We start from the raw sequence: 26,984 nt of genomic DNA on the forward strand, positions 1-26,984 counted from the left end.
GCTGAATGCATAACAAGCAAAATAATCGATCATATCTTAAGAGTCAGTTGTATATTATAGATTTGGTAGTTTCTAGATTTGAATTGCTCTTTTACCTTCATAGATGTACATGGATAAATGATGTACTGTAGCTGTTCAGCACTCAGTTATTATGCACTTTATGTAACGATGTTTCCTTATGTATTGTTGCTTCTGTTGTCTCCCCTGATCTAGCACAGACCTGGGACTTAACTGAATTATGTCTGCACTTGTTACCTATTTGAACTAGGATGCGTGCTTATTGTATTGTACTGCATTTCTGTAATGCTTAGTGTGTAAACTGTCGCCCTGGATACAAAATAAATAATAATACTAAATGGTAATAATAATAATAACAGGCTGCACAGTATCTCTGTGGGAAAGCATTCATGGCTGGCTGGCTGTTTTAGGGCTACGTTTAGAGTGTGTAAACTTTAACACTGTGTTTGAGGTCAGACTTCATGAACAGCAAAGCTACATTGAAACAGTGACTGAAGTGACTTGTCTTCTTCACTGTAGGATGAGCCCTTACGGTGGCTGTGCCATAGAGTTACAGTGTCCTGTGGGATCAGCTCGCCTGTCCTTTGCTTTACTGCTTTGGACCCTGGGGAAGGCATGTCTAGTGTGGTAGGGCTGGGTTTCACTCGGGCTCAGGTGTCGTAAAGCAGAGAGGAGGCAGCTTGAGCTGAGGCACAATGCACAGTGAGATCATGGTAAACATGTCCAGATTCATGACTTGTAATTAATGTTGTAATTTATCCTCCCTCGATGCAGGGTTGGTGTTTTTCTCCAACCAAGCCCCCAAAAGTGTAACTTTGATAAACCCTTTAAAGGCACACAGACAAAGTCGTACACTGAGACTGGAGCCTTGTCCTCCTTGTGAGTCGTGAGTGAGTTGTATTCATCCCTGCTTGTGGCCTGGGCGGCTGTGCTATGTGAGCAGTCTTTCTGTTGTTGTTTTTTCCTTACAGAACTGGGATTAAGGCAGAAGGTGTGCAAAGATCGCATGTCACAATCTGTCGCTTGGTTTTAATTTTTTTCAAAGAGCCAGACCTTCTGCCTGCTGGTACTGTGCCAGGAAATTATTTTGTATTTTGGACTAAGTCAAGTTTTGACAGGAAACTTTACTGGGTGGCACGGTGGTGCAGTGGTTAGCACTGCTGCTTCACAATTCAAGGGGTCCTAGGTTTGAGTCTTGGCTCAGGGTGCCTGTGTGTGGAGTTTTCATTGGGTTCCTCTGGGCACTCTGGTTTCCTCCTGCTGTCTAAAGACATGCAGGTTAGGTACATTGGCTACTTTAAATTGTCATGTATTTGTGTGTGTCCAGCAATGGCCTGGCATCCTGGACTGGGTGTGTTCCTGCCTTGCACCCTATGCCTGCTGAGATTTGCTCCAGAATTCCCATGACACTCATCAGGGTAAGTATTTTTGAAAATTGATGGATGTGGTGCATGGGGGGGGGTGCATGGGGGGGGGTGCCATTGTGCCAAAATCAATCCTTTATAAGACGTTATATATAATCAAAAGGTTATTTGTTAATAAATAATGAAAGGAAATATTTTTATTTAACTTTTGTTTAGCATTTTCAACATTTATTTTCAAACATTTATTTTATTATATCAAGTGTTATAATAAGATTTGTGCACACAGACTAAAGCAAAAAAGCAAGTGTACAGGAATCATTTGCTACCCCTCAGGAAATGTGCAGTTGCGCCCCTGGATGGATGGAATCTTTACTTGGCTGTCATATTAAACTCAACATCTGCTACAAGGAAATGCATTGGTGGAAATTCCCTCCAAAAAGGGAACACCCACGAAAGCATCCAATCAGCTGCAAGGCTGTAATGCAATCTCTTGAGTGCTCTCGACAGCTGAAAAGAAAAAGCAAACGCATCCCAAAACACCAGTAACAGGGTTCATACACATTTAGAACAAATCAATTCCAGGAGTTTTCCAAAACTATTCCAGAACATAGAAATACATTTCCATGACTCACTCACTTTATTTTTCTACACTGTACAGATTCTGATACAAATACTTGTATCATTATCATTATCACTATCATTATCATCATCTTGTATCACTGCACTACCATTAAGTAACTGTTTTATACAGTATTTGTATCATAGTTTGTATTATTATTTTTATTATCAACAGTTTTATAATTATGACATAATAACATCTAATGGTTTAGATTTCAGATGCTTATTTAAGCTTTCATTAAAAAGCACCAGATGGTCTTTCTACAGTTTGATTTGGTTTGTAATTTCGAGAAAGAAAATGTGTCCTTAAGCCACATAGTTTTCACATGATTTGTAGGAGTAATGAGAATTAATTACTTTGAGACCCCAGCGAACCTGAAAACATCATTGTTTGTAACAGAAGGAAGGTAACGTGTTGTGTTTTACATCACTACTTACCCATGTCTTTGAACTAGCTGTCTTTGAAGACGATAGGAAAAGAAAAACCCTTGTGCCGGCACGGCAGGAAGTGCATATAATAATAATAATAATAAAAAAATCCCTTTTCAATGACTGCTCAATGCTGCTTGTATTAGAAATGTCTTATCGCAGTTTACACTTTGCACAACTCCTGTCCACATCTTTCTCCAGCCATCTACTTTTCATACGTTAACCACAGAATGCTTAAGACAAGTAGCCTGATTTTGGGCGTTTCCATTTTAGTGTTGCTCTTTGAAATTGGAAAGAGTACGCGATGTTCATCACTTAACAACAGTTTAAATATTTAAAAGACAGATGACTTTAGGACTTGACAGATGGGAGCAAAATAAAATGATACTCTCAGAAATTGATGTTCAAATGATTATATAGGATATTCCACTTTTTTTCCACTTATTATTTTATCATTTTCCATTAACATCTCCAGGCCTGGAAATTGTGATTTTCAAATTTCATGACATTTCCAGAATTTTCATGACTTGTTTGAACCCTGCAGGAAGTAACAGGGTCATATCTGTGGGGCTTCATTAAAATTATTTAAAAAACAAACTTATGAACAGGGTCAAAGGCTGTAGAGAGATCAAGCAGGATTAGAACAGGATATAGAGCAAAGTGACAGAGTGGAGAGCAGGTTCAGTTAAGGATACAACAGCAATGTCCCCCACCTGGGATTGAGCCCAGAACTACGGTGGCTCTGAAGTGCAACTGCTGAAAAAATAAAGCAGGGGCTGTGAGATTTGGAAGTGCTGAAAAAATAAAGCAGCTGCTGCAGCATTTTCAGAAGAAATTATAAAGGGAGGCACATTGTGAAATATATTTGACTGATGCCATTGGACAGCAAGCAAGTCACGTGGGCTGAGCAGCTTCTCAGAGGAGCCGACAGAGTCAGAGAAACGAAGCGTCATATTAATATCGCTGTGTCTTCTGCTCTGTCCACTGTGGTGTCATATTAATATCGCTGTGTCTTCTGCTCTGTCCACTGTGGTGTCATATTAATATCGCTGTGTCTTCTGCTCTGTCCACTGTGGTGTCATATTAATATCACTGTGTCTTCTGCTCTGTCCACTGTGGTGTCATATTAATATTCTGTGTCTTCTGCTCTGTCCACTGTGGTGTCATATTAATATTCTGTGTCTTCTGCTCTGTCCACTGTGGTGACATATTAATATCGCTGTGTCTTCTGCTCTGTCCACTGTGGTGTCATATTAATATCGCTGTGTCTTCTGCTCTGTCCACTGTGGTGTCATATTAATATCGCTGTGTCTTCTGCTCTGTCCACTGTGCACTTCAGGGCCACCGTACAGAACCCTCTGGACTGTCTTCATTGAAGAAATAATCTGCTTTTTAAATCTGGTAATAAAAGAGTTGGTTCTTTAATAAGTAATTTTTACAATGTTATACTTATTTTTAACCCCCCTACTGTTAAAACTAATGAAAAGGCTGATTTAGGAAATTATTAGTTCAATTAAGGATTCAATTAAGTAATTGAGAGCTCTGTTGGAACAAAAAACAGTAGGTTAGGGGCTCCTCCAGGACCAGGGTTGGGAACCCCTGCTCTAGGAAATACAATTGCAAAGGGGTGTGCTGTTCCGCTCATTTCAGATTTGCATTAACTTTTGAATAATGTCCATCTTGAAGCGGGGTTGATTATGCATTTGTAATAGCAGTCTTTGCCATGCTATTACAATAGCGTTTAACATCGCATTTTCATTTTGCCGGACATGTATTTTCAAAGAGGATTACATGATCCTCTAAAATAAAGATCCATAATAAGTCCACCATATAGCAAGGAAGTATTTGAAAATGCAATTGCAATTGGCTTTACCAGTAATATTTTAATATTGTCATAAATATGCTTACTCGTATACAAATATACAAATGGAATGATTGCATTTGCATTTTCATTTAGTCCCAAATAATGTGTGTATATATTGAACATGATTACCCAATTTTGAGATTGTATAATGATGTTCCATTTTGCATTAACATTTGAATGAAGTCTTCTATATGCTTCCATAATACATGACATCATGATATTATTCAGCTGCAGCATTGACACACAGCAAGCAATATTATTCTGCCTACTGCCAACATACACTAGATGGCACTACTGGAACCTAAAAACAGCACATAAATGAAGCAGCCAGAGAGAGCAGCACTGCAGCAACCTGTTACTGCAGATTAGCCTACATTTTACTCACCATTGCAGTTGGAATACATTTTTTCCTGGTCTTTGCTAATGCAAACTCAGATTTACTTGATAGCTAGATAGCTAATACAAATATTTGTATATTATAAAATGTCCATTTACAGCCAGACCCCCTGGAGCACGATGCCCTGGCCTGCAGCCTAGGTAACCCATTGGGTCAACCTGCCTCTACACAGAGGGAAAGACAGAGGTACACACATACAGATAGAGATGAGACAGAGAGAGAGACGTGCACACATACGCACACATACAGATGCAGACAGGACAGGAGACACACACACTCAGGCGTAAAGCAGACACACACACACTCAGAAGACAGGAGACACACTCACACACACAGAGGACAGGTCCTGAGGTCAATATTTGTATTGACAGAAAACAACTATTGCCGTAAAGTCAATGGTCCCCTGGACGAGAAAAACTAAAAACTAGAACCCTTATTTATAATTCTGCAAAAGCAAAACTAGCGCAGTGGAAGCACAAGTGGTTTATTTCAGCACATAAAGCTGAAGCATCAATAATGTGCTGGACTCGAGGAGGAAAAAGACCCACACAGCCTGCCTCTGCTGTACCATTGAGATAGCACTAGTACAAGAAGCGATCCAGAGAAAACACGGACAATATCCAGATAATACTGAGCTTAGTGTAAATACAATAATACATTGGAACTGATGATTTTAAAGTAGATTGAGTTTTAGCATGACGGGTGCATACTACTTCTTGCTTGTTCTACAGTGCTTTACAATGATATTGCATAGAACAAACAAAACAACGCATTCCGCACATGCGTGCCTTCATCTGAGGTGCGTTCAGTATTACATAAAACCGCAGACGGTGGCAATATATTACATTTTAATATATCAAAATAGATACAATAATAATAATAATAATAATAATAATAATAATAATAATAATAATAATAATAATACAAAAAATACTTCTGTTCAAAAAGTACAGAAAACTACAGATTTGGCAGATTTCCCCCAGGGCATGCCGATGGGCTAAACATTAGTTAATCTTCAATAACAGGCTAATTTTTTTTGTTTTTGTTTGCAGACTTAATGGTATTATTGTGGCAATAGAATTATTCAATGTTTTAAGCTAGTTTATGTATTTTGTTTCCAGAGGTTTTTCAAACATGCCACCAATGCATATTCCAAAGAAAAGTATTTAACTTTTGATTGTTGTTATTTGTTTTCAATCTTATTATAACTTTGCTATATTAAGATGAATAATTATTATGAAAGCTGTTTGCTTTTTCATGTATTGTTAATTATTAAGAATAACCTGATCTGGATTTAATCAATACACGTACCTTTACATCTGGAACTCTGGAATCAAAGGCCCTTGGAGTGGATTGCAAGCTAATATCTACCATAATCTGCTAAATGGTAAAAAAACAAAATATATGTATTATTATTGTAATGCAAGCAGAGGCGATTCTAGACTCGGTAGGGGCCCTAGGCAGAACATTTTCAGTAGTTTTTTTTCACATTCCACATTTTTCACATGCCCAGGAGCTGCTAATGGTGTTTTTTCTGGGGGGTGGGTGCTGACGGAGTTTTCTCCGGTGCTGGCATTGCTGTCAATGCTGTAGATTCGATTTGGTTGCCATTCGGGGGCCCCTAGAGTCTTGGGGCCCCAGGCAGCTGCCTGGCTTGCCTGTCCTTAAGTTGTGCCTCTGAATGCAAGCATTGTTATAAACAGAAATGTTTGAAGTTTAAAAAGTACAGGTTATGTAAGTAATTCTAAAGATATATGTTTGTTTTGTTTCTTCACCCCCGCTGCCCAGCCCCAGTAAAACAACATCTGCAGGATAATAATGTTTATTGTAACACTTTCAAGCATTAGTGAGTTGTGAGTATGTGCCTGTTTAAGGGCAAAACAGCTCTTTTACAGAACAGTGGTGAACTGACAGAGGCAGACAGGAAGGAAAACCAGACGGGTGGTATTGGACTCCTTCCAAAATAAACAGGGTGGATAGACAAAGGTGAACACAGAAGAGTCGGGGGCTCACAGGACAATGTTACAATGACAAACATAGTGGTTAAACTATCTACATTCTCCCACTCTCCCCCGAGTCATGTCCATCTGCTATGAGGGGGACTGCTCCCATTATGCCTCTGTCCCTTATGCAAATACCGGAGCAGCCCACCCCCACCTCCTCAACAAATCACATTATTTTTGTTGTTTTATTTTGCCTTTTTTGATTTGTTCCTGTTAACACAGCGCAGTCTGTCCTTGTTTTATTGGCATAAAATAAATATTGACTTGCTGACAGTTAGTTGCTAGTTGCCCCTTCATTGTAAAGGCACAAGGCTCCACACTCGCAACTCACAATGCACTTTAAACCCTTACTGAATGAGAAATTCTTGGAAACATAGGAAATTCCAGGGGTTGAGACAAGAAATCCTGACACTGGAGCCAGACTGACACCTCTCCTGTAGGCCAGTATGACAGCTGAACGATACTGTTGTGGCGTCAATATGATGAATGGCAAGATATAGACAATGTGAGGTTTGTTTCTGTGCCTGCAGGGTATTGGCAGTAATGGCTGATGGTGGTGCAAGAGAGAGCTGACTTTCCAAGCGTCACAAGGTCACTTCCTGTAACACTTTCAGCTGTTATGACTGTTGTTGTTGTTGTTATTAGTAATGTAGTTTAAACTAAAGTTCAGGAGGAGGACCACCCCCAGTCTTCCATCACTTTTGCTCCGAGCGCAACCCGTCAACTCCCTCATACACACGATCATAAGCAACGTGTCATAAGCTTCCCTGTGTCGGTCAGTAGATTCTCTCCATGGATAGGATCCTTGGATCACTTAGATATTAATGAACACCAAACGAGCACGATGGGTCGAATGGCCCCCTCTCGTTTGTAAACTTTCTTATGTTCTAACATACCAAATCTTAGATTTTTAGAATGTATATAACATACATACAGAGAGAGACAGGGAGAGTGAGACCAATGAATTGACAGATGAATTTCTTACCATTTATACACCCTGTAAGAGCAGATTTAAGAAGCCACAAATGGAGTTCAGCACAAGGAAGATTTTATTAGGCTTACAAGAGCGTTCCTGGAAAGAGGACTCAAAACACCAAGTAATCTCTAAAGCCTCAACAAACTCCAAAACATAACCATCTGTTTTACAATGAAGTAACAAACAAAGCTACAAAATAAACAGTTTTCACATTGTCCTGTTCCAGGTCACAAGTGACAATCCAGCTGCTATCTACATTATTAACATATTCCTGTTTAAACAGAATAACACTCAGCCATTAGCTGGTACCTTCCTGTTCAGTAGCTTAGTTTACATACATTTCTATTGAATCTAAACTTTATATAAATTGCTAACACTACACAAACATACATCAATTACACCCATCTTAAATATACAGTTGCTCTATTTAGCACAATAAAGTTTGATATCTGTAACAAACGTTACAGATGGGGCAGTCATTTAATGTAACTTGATTAATGACTTAGATATCTTCATGCTGAGGTCACCGATGTGTAAAGACCTCAGTAGTCGGGACGAGAAGCTCAGGGTAGGTTAAATGAATGACCAACACAGAGATGTATAGTCAAAACAGGAGCTGTGAAATGTATTGTGCAGAGGTCAAAGTGCAACAGATATGAATTAAGCAAACCAGAAGTGAAGCAGATAAGCAGGACCATGAAACAAAAAGGGCAGAAGAAATAAATGGTTTGAAGGCATCCCTCAGTTAAATTGATGAGGGGAAACTGAACCAAAAATATTTAAAAAAACAAAATGGCAAAACCACTAAATACAGAAAGATTTAACAGAAACTGCTACTCGGGCCTAGAGTGACAGTGTGTGAACGCTGCTAATACACAATGTTGTCACAATGTTGTAGCAATGTAATATAACTTCATTTAAGTTGCTAAAATGTTGTGTCAACATTGTGTGTTAGCAGGGAGGCTTACTCCTGATGAGATTAACGTTTGGGGCCTGAAAATGCTCCTGGAAAAGGAAAGAAAATTTGTATGCTCTTTTAGTTGAAGAAAAGGCAATGACATGCATTTAAAAACAACAACAGAGAAAACCATACACTTTATATTTAAGACTGGCTTAGATTTAACTAAATATCCTCATGAGTCCTCTTGATGCATCAAGGTCAGTAGTTTAAAAATGTCTTATTGTTAGAAAGGGTGATGTGACAAAGGAAAAGGCCTTATTATGTATTGAAATATAGCTGGAAATGAAATGTTTGGAATCTAGACTTTAAGGATCCAAAATGGAGGTGGTATTCAGAGTCAAAATGGCGGCAGTGATGAAGGCAGGATCAGATCATCACATCCATGCTGGCAGTTTAACCCAAGTTACATATAACTTGGCGTATTAGTTTGATATCTCCTCTTTAGATGGTGGGGACCTAGTCGAAACTTGCATTATTTGCATTGATGTTTTTTGGTATAAATAAAAAAAAGATATGTTTAATCTTTTTTACAGAATTAATGGATCTCCTGGAATACAAATGCTCATCTCTCTCTTTCTCTGTAGACAGGTACTGGCCAGCCTCCGCACTCTCTCCCCGGCTGCTACACTGGACTGAGGCGTGCTAACTTTTTGAGATGTGGGGAGGGGTGTCCACAGAGCGCATTAATGACCGAGACAGAGATAAAATCTGGGTAACCCTAGATGCTGCAAAGGCTGCTAGTAAAGCCCAGGGACAGCAGGAGTGGCACAGCTGAGCTGGGCCTACTAGAGGCTGAGGATGGGGTTGTCACAGGGTTTTTGGGTGTTTCCATGGCAAAGGTGACAACAGGGCTGTTAGCAATGGAGGAGGTGGGGGAGGTGTGCTTGGCGTCATCGGAGGCACACAGGGCGAAGAACAGCACAGACTGGTTGGTGGCGGGCAGCGCGGTCAGGGGCACCTGCAGGATCTGCTTCTGCCCGGCCGGGACGACGTACAGGGAGGAGGTGTTGAGGCTGTGGGCCTGGGAGAAGCTGTTCCGCAGGTCATCAGGGATGGGGCTCACACGCACGTCATAGTTAGAGACTGGGGGGGAGAAGGTAATTGATTGAGGAATAGATTAATTAGTAGGATCCACAGTGAGAAAGGGAGGGACGGGCAGAGAAGAAGAGAGAGGAGGTAATGAGGGAATAGAAATGCATTAGCAGGGGAGGTAGAGGGAGAGAACAATATAATTCAGTAACAAACGTATTACCATGACCTATTACTAAAAGCATTTGTTCTCATCCTCTCTCTCTTTCCCTCACCTGTTACATTACATTATTTGTTATTTAGCAGACACTCTTATCCAGGGCAACTTACATTTGTACCCATTTATACAGCTGGGCATTTTACTAGATCAATCTAAGTGAAGTATCTTGCTCAAGGGTACAACAGCATAACCTTCCAGTTATGAGTCCAGAGCCCTAACCACTACTCCACAGTGCTACCCACTCTCTTTCTCTCCCCTCCTCACATCCTCTCTCTGTCTCTCTCCATCTCTCCCTTTCTCTCCTCCTGACTCTCTTACCAGTGCCAATGTTGTAGTCGTCCCCGGGGGCTGTCCACTGCAGGAGGATGCTGTTGTTGGTCAGTGTGGCGGTCAGGTCGGTCACTCTGGATGGGGGGAAGTCATCCTGGGGCACAGCTGGCACCCCCATTACTGTCACTGTCCCCCCCACTGCACTGCGGCTAAAGTCATCAAGACCCTGATGATTGATCTCCACGCCGCGCCGCGCCCGCCCTGTGTGATACAAAGATGTCATGAAGCATGGAGGCAGACTGGGGTTCTTTAAGGGCCCCATTCGTCTCTTGGCAGTAGGTGAGCTAATAGTGATAGAGGGATCCTTTGGGTCAGAGTGAGTGTCTGACTCTGTGCGCAAGTGTATGGCCAGTGTCTAGGTGTACATGTGATCAAGTCTGAGTGTGTGTGTTGTCTGCTTGATCCTATCAGTGTCTGTCACTATGTATTACTGTGAGGGGGTGAATCAGAGTGTGCAGTTGTATCAGTGTCAATTGTTACTGTGTGCCTCTTATTTTCTAGTGGTGTATGTTACTGTATTACAGTGTGCGTTACTGTATCAAAGTGTGTGTTACTGTGTTAAACAATGACTGTAAGAACTTTAACTTTTTACTGACATTCTAAAGAAACATTTAACTCCCAGTAGTATTGTAACAATTCTCAAAATGCACAGGTAATACCGCAGATCATTTGCTAGCTTAACACTGAAAATACTGGTATTAGTGAACACTGTCAGTTACTGCGGTACTTCATTTACTAATTTAACAGGTAGATTACTAATTTAGTCCACACATTATAACAAGTCTGCCTTCATTAAAATGAAGAACAGACTCTCAAACTTTAGTGACTGTGTTCCTGAAGGACTGAAGGACCTCTTTGTGCTGACACTGGAATAAAGCTGCAGCTATATCTCTGAAACAATGATGGTAGTATCTATATAATATATAATAAGCAACTGTTACAATATTGGGAATTGTTTAATATTAAATAATTCAAATGTAAGCACAAAAGTTATGAAAATTGAAATCCTTACTTCCACTCCTATTCTCTGATTGTGTCAGTGTGTGTGCATAGCCATATCAGTGTGTGTTGGTGTCAGTATTAATATCAGTGAGGATTGGTATCAGTGTCAGTGACCCTACCCTTGCTGGGGGCAGGTTTTGCAGGTGTGGAATGATATATAGGGGACACTGCCTCCACAATGCCCTTCTCTCCCAGCACCTCCAGCTTCACACTGTAGCGCCCGCTCAGAGGGTACTCATAGAAGAGACAGGTGTACAAGCCATCATCCTGGAATGCATCATCACCTGGAGAGAGCATGAGAAATTAAGGGTTAAAACAGACTGAGTGCTTGATTGGAGAGAGAGAGACACTGTCTGACTGGACACTACAGAATCATAAAACTGTACAGGGAGAGAGAGACATAGAGAAAGAGGTATAAACTAGGGCTGCCTCAATTAATCTGGTGTATTATGCAACTCATGAATTGATTGACGATCAATATTTTCACTATTTAATCGATAAGTCAATCACTTTCTATGATGTGACCTCTCCAGCCTTAAGATAAATCACAGAAATCCATGAAGCAAATGCTGGGAGTGACATCTGCAGCATAATCACTCGTAAAAGCAGTCTTGCTAACATTTGCTTGCTTTGCTTGCAATTGGATCTGTTGACATATTAGTATTTCAAATATTAATATAAAACATTATACAGTTTATATAAAACATTTTACCGGCTCATACACACACACACACACACACACACATATATATATATATTATTCCATTCCACTACCTACAACAGCCAAACCTGATCATTTTAACCTAAAGCTCTTTAAATGCTGTGGTATTATAATGAAAGGCAAACCATAAAACTAGCACAAATGGACATTTGAACATTTTAATGAAACTGGTTAATCACTCACTGTCCACTCAATCTGACCACAGTTGAAAGAAGACACTTGTAATGCTGTACAAGGTGTGTATTTTTCAATCACATGAAAGACTAGACAGGTGAGGTAGATATTGACTGTATAAAGGGTAGGAAGGATTTAATTATAATGTATTTTAAATTACCGGTCAAAATAACAGATTTTGGCTATCCTAGGTAAACATTGCATTTATGCAGCTATAACACAGTAGGCATATTTAATTCATGTATTTAGCAATAGTCACAAACTGGTATGCTCAGTGTACTCAGGAACACCGAGTAATTCAAATTAAATCTGTCAAACTGACCAGCTAAGCATTGCCAGTGTTAAAGGTGAATCATGCAAGATATCACACCACGAGTGTCACGGTTACCTCGTGAGAGGACCATTAAGCTGATAGAGAAAGGACCCAAGTGCAGAGCTACTGCAATGAGCAGACAGAAACCAAGGAAAATCCAAAGGCGAGGTCGAGGTCACAGAAAGAAGATCAGGACTAAAGGTAGTGGGGAAACAGAAGACAAGAAGGAGGGGAAGGGCAAGATTTCTATAGGGTGGCCATAAGGCAAGGTCGGGAGGTCTGGGAGGTGGCCACAAGGCAGGGGCAAAAGGTCTGAAGGATGGCCATGGGATGGGAATCGGGTTCTGGAGGTCTTGGAGGTGGCCACAGGTAAGGAACGGGATCAGGAGGTCTGGGAGGGGATCTCAGGACAGGAACAGGTTCAGGAGGTCTGAGGAACGGCCACAGGACAGGAACGGTTTCAGGTGGTCTGGGAGATGGCCTCAGGACAGGAACGGGTTCAGGAGGTTTAGGAGACGGCCACAAGACAAAGACAGGGTCTGGAGGTCTGAAAGACAATTGCAGGACAGAGGTGAGATCCAAAGAGCCGGAAGGTAGTTTCCGGACAGATGCAGAGTCTGGAAAACTGGAAGGCGATCTCCAGAAAGAGGTATGGTCTGGGTCAAGCCGAGGAGGTGCTGGAGGTTCGGTGGATGGAACTGATGAGGCCACAGAAGCCGGGACCTGGGAAGTCAAAGCCACGGAAGCTGTAGGAAGCAGAGCCGTGGGAGGTGGAGTCTTGGAAGGCTTAGGAGATGGAGATGGGGAAACTGTGGAAGGCGGCACCGCGGAGGCCTCGGGAGGCTGAGCTGTTGAAGCCTCATAAGTCTCGGGAGGCGACACCAAGGAAGGTGGCGCCACTGGAGGCAGAGCCAAAGGAGTTGCAGTCTCAGGGGATGGCAACAAGGAAGGCGGAACCACAAGAGGCGGCGCCAAGGGAGGCAGAGCAGTAGAAGCCTCATAAGGCAGAGCCGAGGGAGGCGCAGTCTCATGAGGCGATATGGTTGATACCTCGGGAGGTATGAAAGCCTCAGTAGGCGGAGCCATAGAAGATGGGGTTGTAAATGTCACTGGGGGCGGAGCCTGGGAAGGTGGAACCGAAGGGACCTCAGGAGGCAGAATTGCAGGAACCGTGGACAGCACAATTGCAGGAACTGTGAAAGCCACAGAAGGCAGTGCCGTGGAAGCCAGGGGACTCTTGACGGGCGAAGCCATAGAAGGCGGAGTTGTAAATTCCTCTGGGGGCGGGGCCTGGGAAGGCAGAACCGAAGGGACCTCGGGAGGCAAAATTGCAGGAGCCGTGGAAGCCAAGGAGGTCTTGATGGGTGGAGCCATAGAAGCCAGAGCCGTGGGAGACTCGGGAGGCAGAGCCTTAGAAGCTTCAGCCACAGAAGACGGCATCATAGGAGGCGACACAGTCTCAGGGGGCGGAGCCATGGAAGTGTCTGGAGGCATGAAAGCCTTGGGAACCGTATAAGACTGAGTCTTGGGAGCTGTAGTGGTTTTGGGAGGTGGAGCAGCAGGAGGTAGTGCCGTGGAAGCATCAGGAGGCATGGAAGCCTTGGGAGCCGTAGAAGGCGGTGTTTTGGTTCGGGAGGTAGAGCTGCAGGAGGCAGTGCCATGGATGCATTAGGCGATGGAGCCGTAGACACAGGCGCCAGGACCGTCGAGGGCGGAGCTGGCGACTGCTCGGGCTGGGCGGCAGCGAAGGCGGCGACCGCTGGGCACTCGGGCTGGGCGGCGGCGGGGATCTGGAACGGGACCATTGGTTCAGCGGCGGCTGGGATCTGGAACTGCGGTTCGGGACGGGTGGCAGGGGTCGGGTCCAGGGCCTGGAACTTTGGCTGGGTGACCGGGAGAGGCTGCTGCACGGGAAGGCGCTCCAGCACCAGGTTCAGTTTGGCAATAAGCCCCTGGAGCAGCCGCGTATTCTCCCCGATCATGGCCCCCCGGGTAGCGAAGGCGGTCAGCATCGCTGGGTCCATTTAGCGGCAAAGTGTTGTCATGGTTACCTCGTGAGAGGACCGTTAAGCTGATTAAGCCCAAGTGCAGAGCTACTGCAATGAGCAGACAGAAACCAAGGAAAATCCAAAGGCGAGGTCGAGGTCACAGACAATAGGTCGAAACCCAGGAGGTCAAGAGAAACAGATACACGGAACCAGGCGCACACGGAACCAGGCGCACACGGAACCAGGCGCACACGGAACCAGGCGCACACGGAACCAGGCGCACACGGAACCAGGCGCACACAGCTAGGTGAAGCAGGTAGAGCTGACAACACTTTGCCAAGAGTGAGGGCAGTGAGGGGTTTATAAAGGAGAGCAGAAACTAGGAAGACAAGAGCAGGACCAATGAGAACAAAGGACAGAAGCAGAAGTGCACAAGGGTGAGGAGGAATGTTAATTGATAGAATGAAAAAAGGAAAGCAGTGAAGGGAACAGGAAACGGCAAGGGAACATTGGCGGCCTCTAGTGGAGGAAGAGGGTCGGGGCTAGGGAACTGTGACAACGAGAGCTACAGTCTCTGGATTCAAACTGAAGGAAACATTAAAGATAGAGGAAAGGTTTGCTTTTCTTACAAGGTCAGAGTAGTTTACAGCATAATTTGCAATTTAGTTTGCTGATTATAATTATTTTGTATTTATTAAAATATATATATATATATATATATATATATATATATTTTTACCATTCCTATTCAGTGTTGTTTATACTGTAATATCAATATCTAGTTTTTAACAAAGTATTACTGTGTGGTACAACCACTTAAAGACTGTTATACTTATATTAATAAGTGCCTGATTAATCTACTGATTAATCAACTAATGCCCATTGGTTTACCGAATATATATATATATATTGATCTCTCCACAGCATTTGACATCTTTGATCACTCCATCCTCCTCTCCTGCCTTGCTGACCTTGGAATCTCTGGGACTGCTCTCACCTGGTTCTCCTCCTACCTCAGCAACCGGTCCTACCAAGTGACATGGCTCCTCATCTACCCCCCAACCTCTCCTCACAGGTGTTCCCCAAGGCTCCGTCCTGGGCCCGCTCCTGTTTCTACACAGGGGAGGCTCAGATCTTCCCACCTTTTCCCTCTTCTGACCCTCTCATCCCCTCTCATATCTCTTCCTGTTTGTCTGCTATCTCCGTTTGGATGCACTCACACCACCTCAAGCTCAACCTCTCCAAATTGGATCTCCTGTTTTTCCCCCACTCTTCCTCACCTTCTGCTGATCTCTCCATCTCAATCCCCTTGGAATCCACCACACTCTCTCCTTCTTCTTCTGCTAAAAATCTCAGAGTCACCCTTGATCCTGCGCTCTCCTAAACCCAGCACATCACCACGCTGACACGCACCTGCAGATTCTTCCTGAGAAACATACGCCGAATCCGACCCTTCCTCACCGACTACTTGACTCAGCTGCTCGTCCAGTCACTGGTCCTCTCCCGCCTGGACTACTGCAACTCCCTCCTGGCCGGCCTGCCTGCAACAACTACCCGCCGCTCCAGCTCATCCAGAACTCTGCGGCTCGTCTGGTATTCTCTCTGCCACGATTCGCACACGCTACTCCACTGCTCCACTCCCTCCACTGGCTCCCGATACCGGCACGCATTCAGACGCTGACCCTCACCTACCGCTGTCTCGACCACACTGCACCAAGCTACCTTCAGTCACTCGTCTCTCCATACATCCCCTCCAGACCACTGCGCTCCTCCAGTGCCAGAAGACTAACTCTACCTCCTCTCCACTCTCCTTCCTCCAGAGCCACATGATGAAACGACCTTCCCACCAAAGTCAAAACAGCAGAGTCCTTGACCTCCTTGCGGTGCTTACTCAAGACACATCTTTTCCAACAGCACTTGTAATATTAGTCCTTTACTCTCCTGTAAGATAGCACTTCACAACATTTTACCGTGCTTCTTGTGTTACTAATACTTGTATTTTTGATTTCCCCTTTGCTCCCTTTCCCGTAGTCCTTGACTGTGACCCTACATCTTGACAGCACTTAGCTTTTACTTTCCAGGATGTATGATCTCACTTATTGTATTTACTTATTTACTTTGTATTGCACTTATGTTGTAAGTCGCCCTGGATAATTGCTTTGGTCCATTTTGAGTGCTCCCAGATAACCTAGTCACTACATTTTGTGGCAGTGTGAGAGGCAAGGCTGGGGTCAGGGCGGGTCTTTCAATGGAGGAGACTACAAAACCTCTCCTCCAAGACTCCAAACCCCAGAAGCCAGCAGGGCTCCTGATGGCCATAGCCCCGCCCACCACTTCCCCTGTAAAAGGAAGAAGGAAACTAACCAGGGTGTGCATGCTGCCCTGTGTTCGGATCTGCCAACCTGGGCATTTACTGTTATTATTGTTAGACGTGTTTTGTTTGTAGTTAGGGACTGTTTGTTTAGTTAGTGCTCGAACAGAGTTAGATTTTGTTTTGCTTGTTTTGACACTGACATTGCCATTGAGGGAAGAAATAAAACAACAGCGAGCCTGTTTTGTACCCTCTGCCTGCCTCCCTACTGTGTGTTTCAAGATCAGACCCCACCTACATACACCCCTTTCTTGTGACAGGCCCTGCAACCTGCTACAATTTGTAGACTGCATTGATCAAATCTTTATGAACTTAATGAATTCTGAAAATCAATATAGTAAGAATATCTTGTAAATGTAATAGAACATTAAATTAAGCTAAAACAATATGGCTGGAGGAGTCGCTTCTCTTCATTGGCTGACTGTCTGTCCAGTAAGAGCAACTAACCTGCAGCCTGGCAGTCAATCACAGACCTCTCAACCCAGAAGCTCACCTGCGCCATCGTCGAGGGCAGGCAGCCTCAGTAATTTGCCGTTGCCAAGGTCCACGATCACTGAGACCTTGGCTTTGGTGATGAGACGGTTGCCCTGGGAGACCATGCCGGTGATGATGATTGGCTCAGGGTAGGTCACCTCGCTCTTCTGTATGGTTCCAGTGACGGTGAGCGGAGGGACGCACTCACTAACAGCCTGTGAAAGCACTGTGACTGTGAAGGTCTGGGCAGAGCTGTAGCTGTTCAACATTGTGAAGCTCCAGGTGCCTGACTGAGAAACAAAAAACGCTGTCTGTTAATGACTATAGACACACACTGTGTTACTGACTCTAGACATACTGCCTTTAACAAACTGTAGATGCACACTGTAAAACCCAGACAGTCACAGTGTGCTGGTCTCTCAGTGAGGATCCAGCTCAGTCCAGTACCTCGGCCACTCCAGGCAGTGTGAGGCGGGCGGTCCTCATGGCAGGGTCGATGTCCATATGGTTGTTGTTGTAGATGTCCCCCCGGGGGCTCTGCACGCTGACCTGTGGCTGGGCCAGCTGCCAGGTGAAGGAGAACACTGTGTTGTTCCCCACAGTGGAGTCCACACTCACTGAGCCACTGAACTGGGTGTCTGGGGCGGTCTTTGTGCCTGTACTGAGCAGCTGGGGGACAGACAGGAAGACACTGTGAACCCTTATTGTCTATTGAGAAACTGTGGAGGGATGGAGAATGGGAGAGAGACTCTGTGAAATCCTTATAGTTACACTGGGGAAACTGGGTGACAGACAAAGAAAGAAAAGGAGAGACACAGAGAAGTGAAGACAGAGAGATAGAGACACAGTGGAAATCGGAGGACAGACAGAGGGAAAGAGAGAGTGAACACCTATAGCTGATATACTTTACAGTCCAGCTACCCAACTTTGACCCTTCAGATTTCAGAATTCCTTAAACAAATGATCCCCTGTTGTCTGGTTCTGCTCACTGACCATTACAATAGACACCATACCTGTTCCTATGAGTTCATACATTACCTGTCCTGTTTGTTTTAATGCTACAGCATCACGTTAATTGGACACAGACATCGGAATTCTGACTCATAGAATCACTGCTGGTTTTGTTTTCATTATAATGGAGCCCAGGCCTGCTTGGCAATTGGCAAGTCTGCAGACTAGGGAGAGGTGAGAGTGGTGCTGCAGTGGACTCGTCGGACCTTGGGCATTTGCCTCAACTGTGCTTAGAGATGTGGGAACACTAAAAGGCACTAATGCTGTATTCAGTGTACCTGAATGGGCATGTTGACGTCATCTCCTGCTCCGGACAAGATGCCACTGAAGACATCCAGCAGCCCGTTGGAGTCTATGTTGTCAGTGGCAGAGAAAAGCTTCCCTCCTGCAAAGCAGCACACAGTGACTGAACACACTGGGACACTCAACACAGTGACTGAACACACTGAACTACTTAACACAGTGATTGAACACACTGAGACACTCAAAACAGCACTGAACATACAGATACAGTCAACACAGTGATTGAACATACTAAAACACAATATCAGTTACACAGAGGGCTGTGTATGTGTAACAGGTACACACAATCATGCTGTTCTTTAACAGTGAATTCCCTTTAGAAACAGTTGTACTGTTCACTTTGTATTGCGCTTATATTTTGTAGTTGTTCCTGCATAAGGGCGTCTACTAATAAATAAATAAATAAATAAATAAATAAATAAATATACTGACTGAAGGCCCCAGCTGTGCTGTACTGTACCTGTCCTGATGGCGAATTGCTCCAGTCTGGGGTCAGCGCTGGGCCCCAGGGCGATGGTGTGGACGATGGCATTGCTGTTCCCCACCTCCTCCACACAGGAGCCCACACCACTATCCTCCCCATCTGTCAGCAGGATGATCTCATCCCCGGCCACTTTGTTATCATCCCCCGTCAGGACCTGTGACAGAGACCATGGGTGTTAGTGCCATCTCCACCAGGGGGCTCCACTGAGGCAGAGCGGTCCCCCTGGAGAGCCACAGTACCTTCTGCATCTTCTAGAATGAGACACTTAACGCAGTGACTGCCGCACTCTGGTGAGTCTGCCCTCCTTGCAGTGGCCAGCAGATGCGTGCAAAGCACCACTGTGACCTTTGCTTCCAGGGCCGACAAGGTGGCTTTTAAGCTTCTAAGGGCTTCCCTCGGCCCTCCATGAGGACTTATATTGAAAATACTTCCCAGTGCCAAGAAAGATGACGTTTTCCGCCCCATCTTGGATCGGAGGGGACTGAATCTTCACACTCTGTTGGCCTTCTCTCTCACTCCTCACACTTTTTCCAAGTTCATGGATACAGTCCTGGCACCTCTTTGGCTTCGGGGCATGAGGGTCCTCAATTATGTGGATCACTGTAATGGCATTTTTAACTACCCCCTTCACTTCAGAGGAGGGTTGTCATCTGCATTTGCTTTACCCTGTGCAGACTTTGCAGTGCTAGGTTGAAAGGATCTATACATCAGTCTGACCAACTTTTTGTCCGTCATGCTGGATGCATCTTGGGACAGGCCTTGTCTAAGCAATGCCTGCCTCACTGGATTGTGGATGCCACTGCATTGGCTTACAAGTTAGCTGGCCTTCAGTTACCTGAGTGGTTAGTTGGTCATTCCACACGTAGTGTGTCTAATTGTTGGGCACTTTTAAGGGGTACTACATTTTCTGAGGTTCAGCATTCGAGTTGGCATGTGTACACAGTATCTCATTTTCCCGTGGGGAACTGTTTATTAATTTTAGATAACCATGATTGCATCTGGAACATTTTAATTTTATCCAGCTCATTAAAAAGTCAATTGAGGGTGTCAATTAGTCAATGACTCTGTGTTCAAGGTATCCAGTGAATGGTGATTTAGAGACCTGGAAAACTTGAAGGATTCTGGATCTCCAGGAAAAGGGCAGCCACCAGTACTGTAACACCTGCTGAAACACAGGCCCTCCAACACTAGAATTGCTCTGCCTTAAACCCTTTTGTTCAAGCCTGGGCTTTCCATACCTTCCCTTCGGTGTGACACAGAGCCCCAAAGGGTGACCCACTCACCTCCAAGCCCTTCCTGAGGCCTCCACAGATGTTGGTTCCCCCTGAGGCCTCACTGGGCAGAGCAGCGGCCAGCTGTTTGCGTGTGCTCATGCTGTCAATCTTGGTGAGGCTCTTCAGGATGATGGTTTTATCGTCAAAGTCCACAATTCCTACCAGCGAGCCCTGCTCCAAGATCTCCAGCAGGAAGAGCTGGGCTGCCTGCCTCAGCCTGGTAATCCTGTTGCCCTGTGGAGGGAGGGAGGCTGCTGAAGGGGCTGATTGACTGACTGCTACACTGCCTATATGACTGTTCAGACTGCATCCTTTAGCATCTCTCTCTCTGTTAGCATCCTTCCCTGTCTGTGCCTGTGAGTGTTGTAGTCATGTATTTATGCAGTCTCCACACACTTGATTGCTTTCTCTGCATGAGAGGCGCATTTCAGAGCAGATTAAGCAAACTTTACTGAAGCATTGATACATCTGAAATATAATATTATAGTATTATACAACAACAACCTTAAAATATTCATATTTCTTACAACCAGAAAAGGTCTAAAAACTTTGATACCAAGATGTCCTTTATTGTGTTGTGGAATTATATGGTTAAGAGTATTATCTAGATTCTATCCCAGTACATTCATTGACACCACTGACTACGATCATGTTTTATTTAACTCTTTGTTCACCAGTAGAGCTGATTTAAGCAAAGTGGCCTGTGAAAGAACCAGTCCACCCATGGCTAAAGCTGAGTTGACTGACTGTTACTAGTGGATTGACTGATGTACAAATAAACTGACTGACTGACTGACTGACTGACTGACACACTCACTGCTCCCTGTTACTCACAGTACTCATGCTGCCTGAGGTGTCCAGCACCAGACACACCACCCTGCGCTGCGCTCTCAGCAGGGTGAAGGAGGGTGGGGCGGGATCAGGGGCGTGGGGGGGGTTGTTGCCATTCTGGAAGTCGGGGGTGCTACTGATCACGTCCCACACGCTCCTGTAGTCACACAGCCGGTTGTGGGTGTTGGGCGCCTCAGAATTGTGGGAACGGCTGTCACAGAACTCTGTAATCTAAGGGAGAGAGAGAGAGAGAGAGAAAGAGAGATGAACAGGGAGAAAGTGGGTAGGGGACAGAGAGATGAGAGGGGGGAGAGATAGGGAGATAGAGAGGGATAGAGAGAAAGTGAGTGGGAGATAGAGAGAGGGGGAGACCTGTTTTGTGTAGCTGTGTGAATTGCAATCTGCTACTTTAAATATGCTAATAACATTTTGTTAATTAAATTATTGAATATTCATGGTTAATATTTACTAGACAACAACTTACTTCAATATTTTTACGTAATTATAGTAACATAGTAAAATATATGTTTGTAAACATTTTAACTATCAAAACAACTCGAGTATATTACACTGGTCTACAATTTTTTGAAGTTGTTTCCTTCAGATATAAAATGTTCTATTTATTATGGATTTTGATGTGCTGAATTCAAATATGAAAATTAGAACAACTAATTGGCTACTGCTGCCAAGATATTTAAATTTTTAAATTTTACATTTAAGTATATTGTGTAGAAAGAAAAGTTTTAATCATAAATTGTAAACCTAGGTCTTTTCATGTGTTTATGGTTGCTTTTCTGTACAGCAGAGTGCCTTCTGGGAATAACAATGCAATTCATGCAATACCAAGTTCAGATTGTTTCATTCATTGTTTTGCTCAAAAAGCAAGTACTGTCCAAACCCAGTCATAGATTTCTTCATAGATCCATTTAAATATGTATTTTTATCATTTCTGGTTTAAATTGAGATCCCTTAATCAAAGGTCTTTTGTGATAAATACTGCATCATGATGCACATTCTCTTTATACATTCAGTTAGAAGCATTTAAGAACATTTTAACTTATTTTTATTATATAGTTTGTCACCATGGGTAAGAGTGTCCACTTAGAAAATTTAAAATAATAACAACTTTATATCTACAAGAAATAGTAACAAAATAAAAATAAAACATTATCAAAATTCGCCCTGAATTTGTGTGCCCATTTGTTTATGGGGCTACCCTAAGTGGGGTCACAACCCCTAGCGTGGGGAACCTTGGCTCTAGTGCCCCACACTCTCAGTCTGGGTGACACACGCTCTGCACACCTGTGGGATGAAGGGCTGGTACATAATGGACCCTGTGGTGTTCTGGATGCTGCCCGGCCGGAAGGTGCAGTCCCCAGTGGGCAGGCCAGTCTGAGGGTCTGTCTCACACGCTGACCCGTCACTGTTCAACTGAAAGCCAGAGATTGTACTGGAACACCTAGGAGACAGAAAGAGAAGGGACAGACAGTCAGAGAGAGATGGAGAGAGAGACAGACAGACAGACAGACAGTGAGTGACATTCAGTGAGACAGAGAGGCAGACGGAGACAGGGACAGATGAGTAAGAAAATGGGAGAGACAGAGAATGAGGGTTAATTCTGACTGCTTAGATTCAATTTTATAGCACACTCAGAGAAAAAGAGAGAGAGAGACAGAGAGGAGGGGGTGCGGGGGGCTGGGGTGGGATGGTTACCTGGTGGCCTCTATGGTGCCAGTGCCTGATCTGTAGAAGAGAGTCTGGGAGTCAAACTCACTGAACACCCCCCAGCGCAGAGTCGCCCAGAGGTGTACCAACACACGACCTGGAGAGAGAGAGGGAGAAAAGGGGGGATGGGGGGGTGTTAATACAGTACAGAAACACAGACTGACACTGCACTGAGAGAGAGAGAGAGAGAGAGAGAGAGAGAGAGAGAGAGAGAGAGTTTAACAGAAAATAACAGAAACATTACTAAAAACATGCACTGAGACTATGAGAAGGAGGGAGAGGTCAGTGCTCAGTACAGCAAGACTGTCCAGTCCAGTCCAGTCCAGTCTCATCTCACCTCGGGGTCCGAAGGTATCAGTGGCTGAGTTGTCCAGCAGGTATCGGGGGGTGAGGTGGATGTACCGGCCCTGCTGGCCACAGTGTCCCAGAGTGGAGGTGAAGGGGGGAGTGATGGCGTTTTCACAGAAAGGGTCAGACACCATGACATTGGCCTGCAGAAGGAAACACCTTTATATAGACAGTGCAGCAACTCCCATAAGGGTCTGTACTCCTCTGGGTCTGTTTATACAGTACAGCTGTTCCTGTCAGTGTAGCATGAGTGTATTACCCTCTGTCTGTCAATATAGTACAATGTGGTGTAGTCCAGTCAGTACAATAATGTATAAGTAATAATGTAAGTATAGTTGCAGTGTTGCACAATACAGTAAGGTAAAGTACATTATAGTATTGCTCAGTGCAACCACAGTACAGTGTTTTTCAGTACAGTATATTACAGTTGTGTTCAGTTTAGTGCAATGTCAATATACACTCACCTAAAGGATTATTAGGAACACCATACTAATACTGTGTTTGACCCCCTTTCGCCTTCAGAACTGCCTTAATTCTACGTGGCATTGATTCAACAAGGTGCTGAAAGCATTCTTTAGAAATGTTGGCCCATATTGATAGGATAGCATCTTGCAGTTGATGGAGATTTGTGGGATGCACATCCAGGGCACGAAGCTCCCGTTACACCACATCCCAAAGATGCTCTATTGGGTTGAGATCTGGTGACTGTGGGGGCCAGTTTAGTACAGTGAACTCATTGTCATGTTCAAGCAACCAATTTGAAATTATTTGACCTTTGTGACATGGTGCATTATCCTGCTGGAAGTAGCCATCAGAGGATGGGTACATGGTGGTCATAAAGGGATGGACATGGTCAGAAACAATGCTCAGGTAGGCCGTGGCATTTAAACGATGCCCAATTGGCACTAAGGGGCCTAAAGTGTGCCAAGAAAACATCCCCCACACCATTACACCACCACCACCAGCCTGCACAGTGGTAACAAGGCATGATGGATCCATGTTCTCATTCCGTTTACGCCAAATTCTGACTCTACCATCTGAATGTCTCAACAGAAATCGAGACTCATCAGACCAGGCAACATTTTTCCAGTCTTCAACTGTCCAATTTTGGTGAGCTTGTGCAAATTGTAGCCTCTTTTTCCTATTTGTAGTGGAGATGAGTGGTAACCGGTGGGGTCTTCTGCTGTTGTAGCCCATCCGCCTCAAGGTTGAACGTGTTGTGGCTTCACAAATGCTTTGCTGCATACCTCGGTTGTAACGAGTGGTTATTTCGGTCAAAGTTGCTCTTCTATCAGCTTGAATCAGTCGGCCCATTCTCCTCTGACCTCTAGCATCAACAAGGCATTTTCGCCCACAGGACTGCCGGATGTTTGGATGCTGGATGTTTGTCCCTTTTCACACCATTCTTTGTAAACCCTAGAAATGGTTGTGTGTGAAAATCCCAGTAACTGAGCAGATTGTGAAATACTCAGACCGGCCCGTCCGGCACCAACAACCATGCCACGCTCAAAATTGCTTTCTTTCTTTCTTTCTTTCTTTCTTTCTTTCTTTCTTTCTCACCTTTCTTTCCCATTCAGACATTCAGTTTGGAGTTCAGGAGATTGTCTTGACTAGGACCACACCCCTAAATGCATTGAAGCAACTGCCATGTGATTGGTTGGTTAGATAATTGCATTAATGAGAAATTGAACAGGTGTTCCTAATAATCCTTTAGGTGAGTGTAGTACACTGCAGTACAGTCCAGTACATTGCAGCTAGAGTACAGTATATAACAATCCAGTGTTGTATGCAGTCCAGTCCTGTGGAGTGTCAGTGTGCTGTTAACTGAGTGCTGTTCTCAGCATAGGCATAGGTTTAGGGGGGCACGGGGAGGACATGTTCCCCCAGTGTTGTGAGAATGTTGTACAGTGTAGTGCAGTATAGTGCCAGTACATTGCAGTGCAGCTTGAGTACAGTAAAGTGTCAGTATAATCCAGTGTCAGTGTGCTGTTACCTCTGTGTACATCTCTCTGCTCGGCCTTCTGTACAGAGCGTCGTTCTCTCTCCAGCTCATCGGCACCAAGATCTTGACGTCCTTGAAGAAAGCCCGTCTCCTGGTGGCCGTGAACAGGTACTGCGAGGCCTCTGTGAACATCACCTGGAAACACAGATACCCCCCCCACACACACACCACACACATACAGACAGACAGACACAGACACACACACATACAGATACATACAGTAGAGACTATGTCAGCTGTCTCTATGACCTCACTGAGACTGCTGGCCAACTGTCTATATACTACAGTTAAATAACCATTAGCCATTTGAAGTTTGGTACTTAAAACTATATATATATATATATATATATATATATATATATATATATATATATATATATAGAGAGAGAGAGAGAGAGAGAGAGAGAGAGAGAGAGAGAGAGGTCATAACAGAATCTCTAAGTAATAAACACAGTACAACAGAATGCAGACAGGGAGTGAGAGAGACAGCAGAACAGGAGACCCAGGGGAGAGACACACACACAAGCAGAGACATATACACACAGAGACACATACAAGTCAGGAGACACACACACACACACACACACACACACACATAGTGGACAGGTACTGAAGTGTTGTCGGACCTGGATGCTCTGGAGCAGCGCGGGGTCCTCGGGCACTCGGGGGTGGATGGCCACCACCACGTCCCTGTAGCCGTTCTGGAGCAGCTCCACAGCAAAGCCGGGACACACAGACAGCCACACTGCACACAGCAGCACTGCGGGGCCCAGCAACACAGCCCTGGACATCACCGACTAACACACTGACACACTGACACACTAACTGACTGATACACTGACTGACTCACACACTGCCTGACTGTTACACTGCCTGACCGACTGACTGACAGATTGAGATACTCACTGATGCACTGACAAACTGCTTCAGGCTTTTATATAGTGTGCTGCCTGCCTGGATTTTGTCCTCTCTTCCCACAGTAATTCCATGAAATAAGGTGTGGCTTTATTCCTTTACTTTTGGCTAATGGTGTAGTCACAAGTCTTGGTGCATGAAGGAACATGTATTTATATTATATTTGACATTTTATATGAGAAGTGCGGGGGGGGGGGGATTGGGTTAGGTTCAGGTGGCAAGGGAGCCACTTAGGAGAAGAATATGACTTATTTTTCTTTTATATTGCTGTACACAAATCAATCAGGTCTTAAGAGTCAGTTTAATGTAATAGAGTATGTATTTTCTAGTTATTTTCTGTATGGATCTGAACTTCTCTCATTGCCATAGTATGCATGGTTAACTATGCACCACACAGTCTCTTGATGTGCCAAAGCATGCATGGCTGGTTGGCTGTACAACTGTAGGTATATAAATTCTAGGGCTACATTTTAAAAACATTATATATTATAATTGCACAGAAGGTGGACTCCACTCAACTAATTACATGACTTGTAACACTGTAACTAATTACAGACAATTGGTTTCACCACAGCTCAGCAAGGTATGTAATAGCAAAGGGGGTTATTACTTCTGCATTCCATTATTTTCTGTTTTGTATTTGTAATTACTTTAGAACAATTTGCAGATTATAATTTTCACTTTGACATTATGGACATTTTCTGTGTTGATCAGTGGCAAAAACTGATTAAATCCAGTCTGATTTCATGTTGTAACAGTGAAATGTAGAAAATTCCAAGGGGGGTGAATACTTTTGAGAGCCACTGTATATTGAGCAAGAAATATCTTGAAAATCTTGG

The 26,984-nt window shown here is 44.1% G+C and overlaps 1 protein-coding gene across 2 annotated transcripts; it reads right to left on the reverse strand.

Annotated features, from left to right (window-relative positions):
* Positions 1-7,724: 7,724 nt before the first annotated feature.
* On the reverse strand, positions 7,725-26,212 carry LOC136767746 (calcium-activated chloride channel regulator 1). Of its 2 annotated transcripts, XM_066721711.1 has the most exons (14): positions 25,857-26,208; positions 25,222-25,365; positions 23,218-23,371; positions 22,869-22,977; positions 22,458-22,614; positions 21,159-21,386; positions 20,334-20,558; positions 19,027-19,204; positions 18,542-18,648; positions 17,700-17,921; positions 17,272-17,542; positions 11,331-11,495; positions 10,198-10,410; positions 7,725-9,713 (listed from the first exon to the last, which is right to left on the reverse strand). In XM_066721711.1, the coding sequence occupies exons 1-14, from the start codon at positions 26,019-26,021 to the stop codon at positions 9,349-9,351; spliced, it is 2,703 nt and encodes a 900-aa protein (XP_066577808.1). In that variant the 5' UTR covers positions 26,022-26,208; the 3' UTR covers positions 7,725-9,348. The 2 variants fall into 2 exon arrangements, with proteins under 2 accessions (XP_066577808.1, XP_066577809.1); XM_066721712.1 differs by lacking the exons at positions 7,725-9,713; positions 10,198-10,410; positions 11,331-11,495 and adding an exon at positions 11,502-12,966 and having other exon boundaries at positions 25,857-26,212.
* Between the last annotated feature and the right edge of the window lie 772 nt (positions 26,213-26,984).

Source organism: Amia ocellicauda, chromosome 14, assembly GCF_036373705.1.
Source record: "Amia ocellicauda isolate fAmiCal2 chromosome 14, fAmiCal2.hap1, whole genome shotgun sequence".
Classification (NCBI taxonomy): Eukaryota; Metazoa; Chordata; class Actinopteri; order Amiiformes; family Amiidae; genus Amia; species Amia ocellicauda.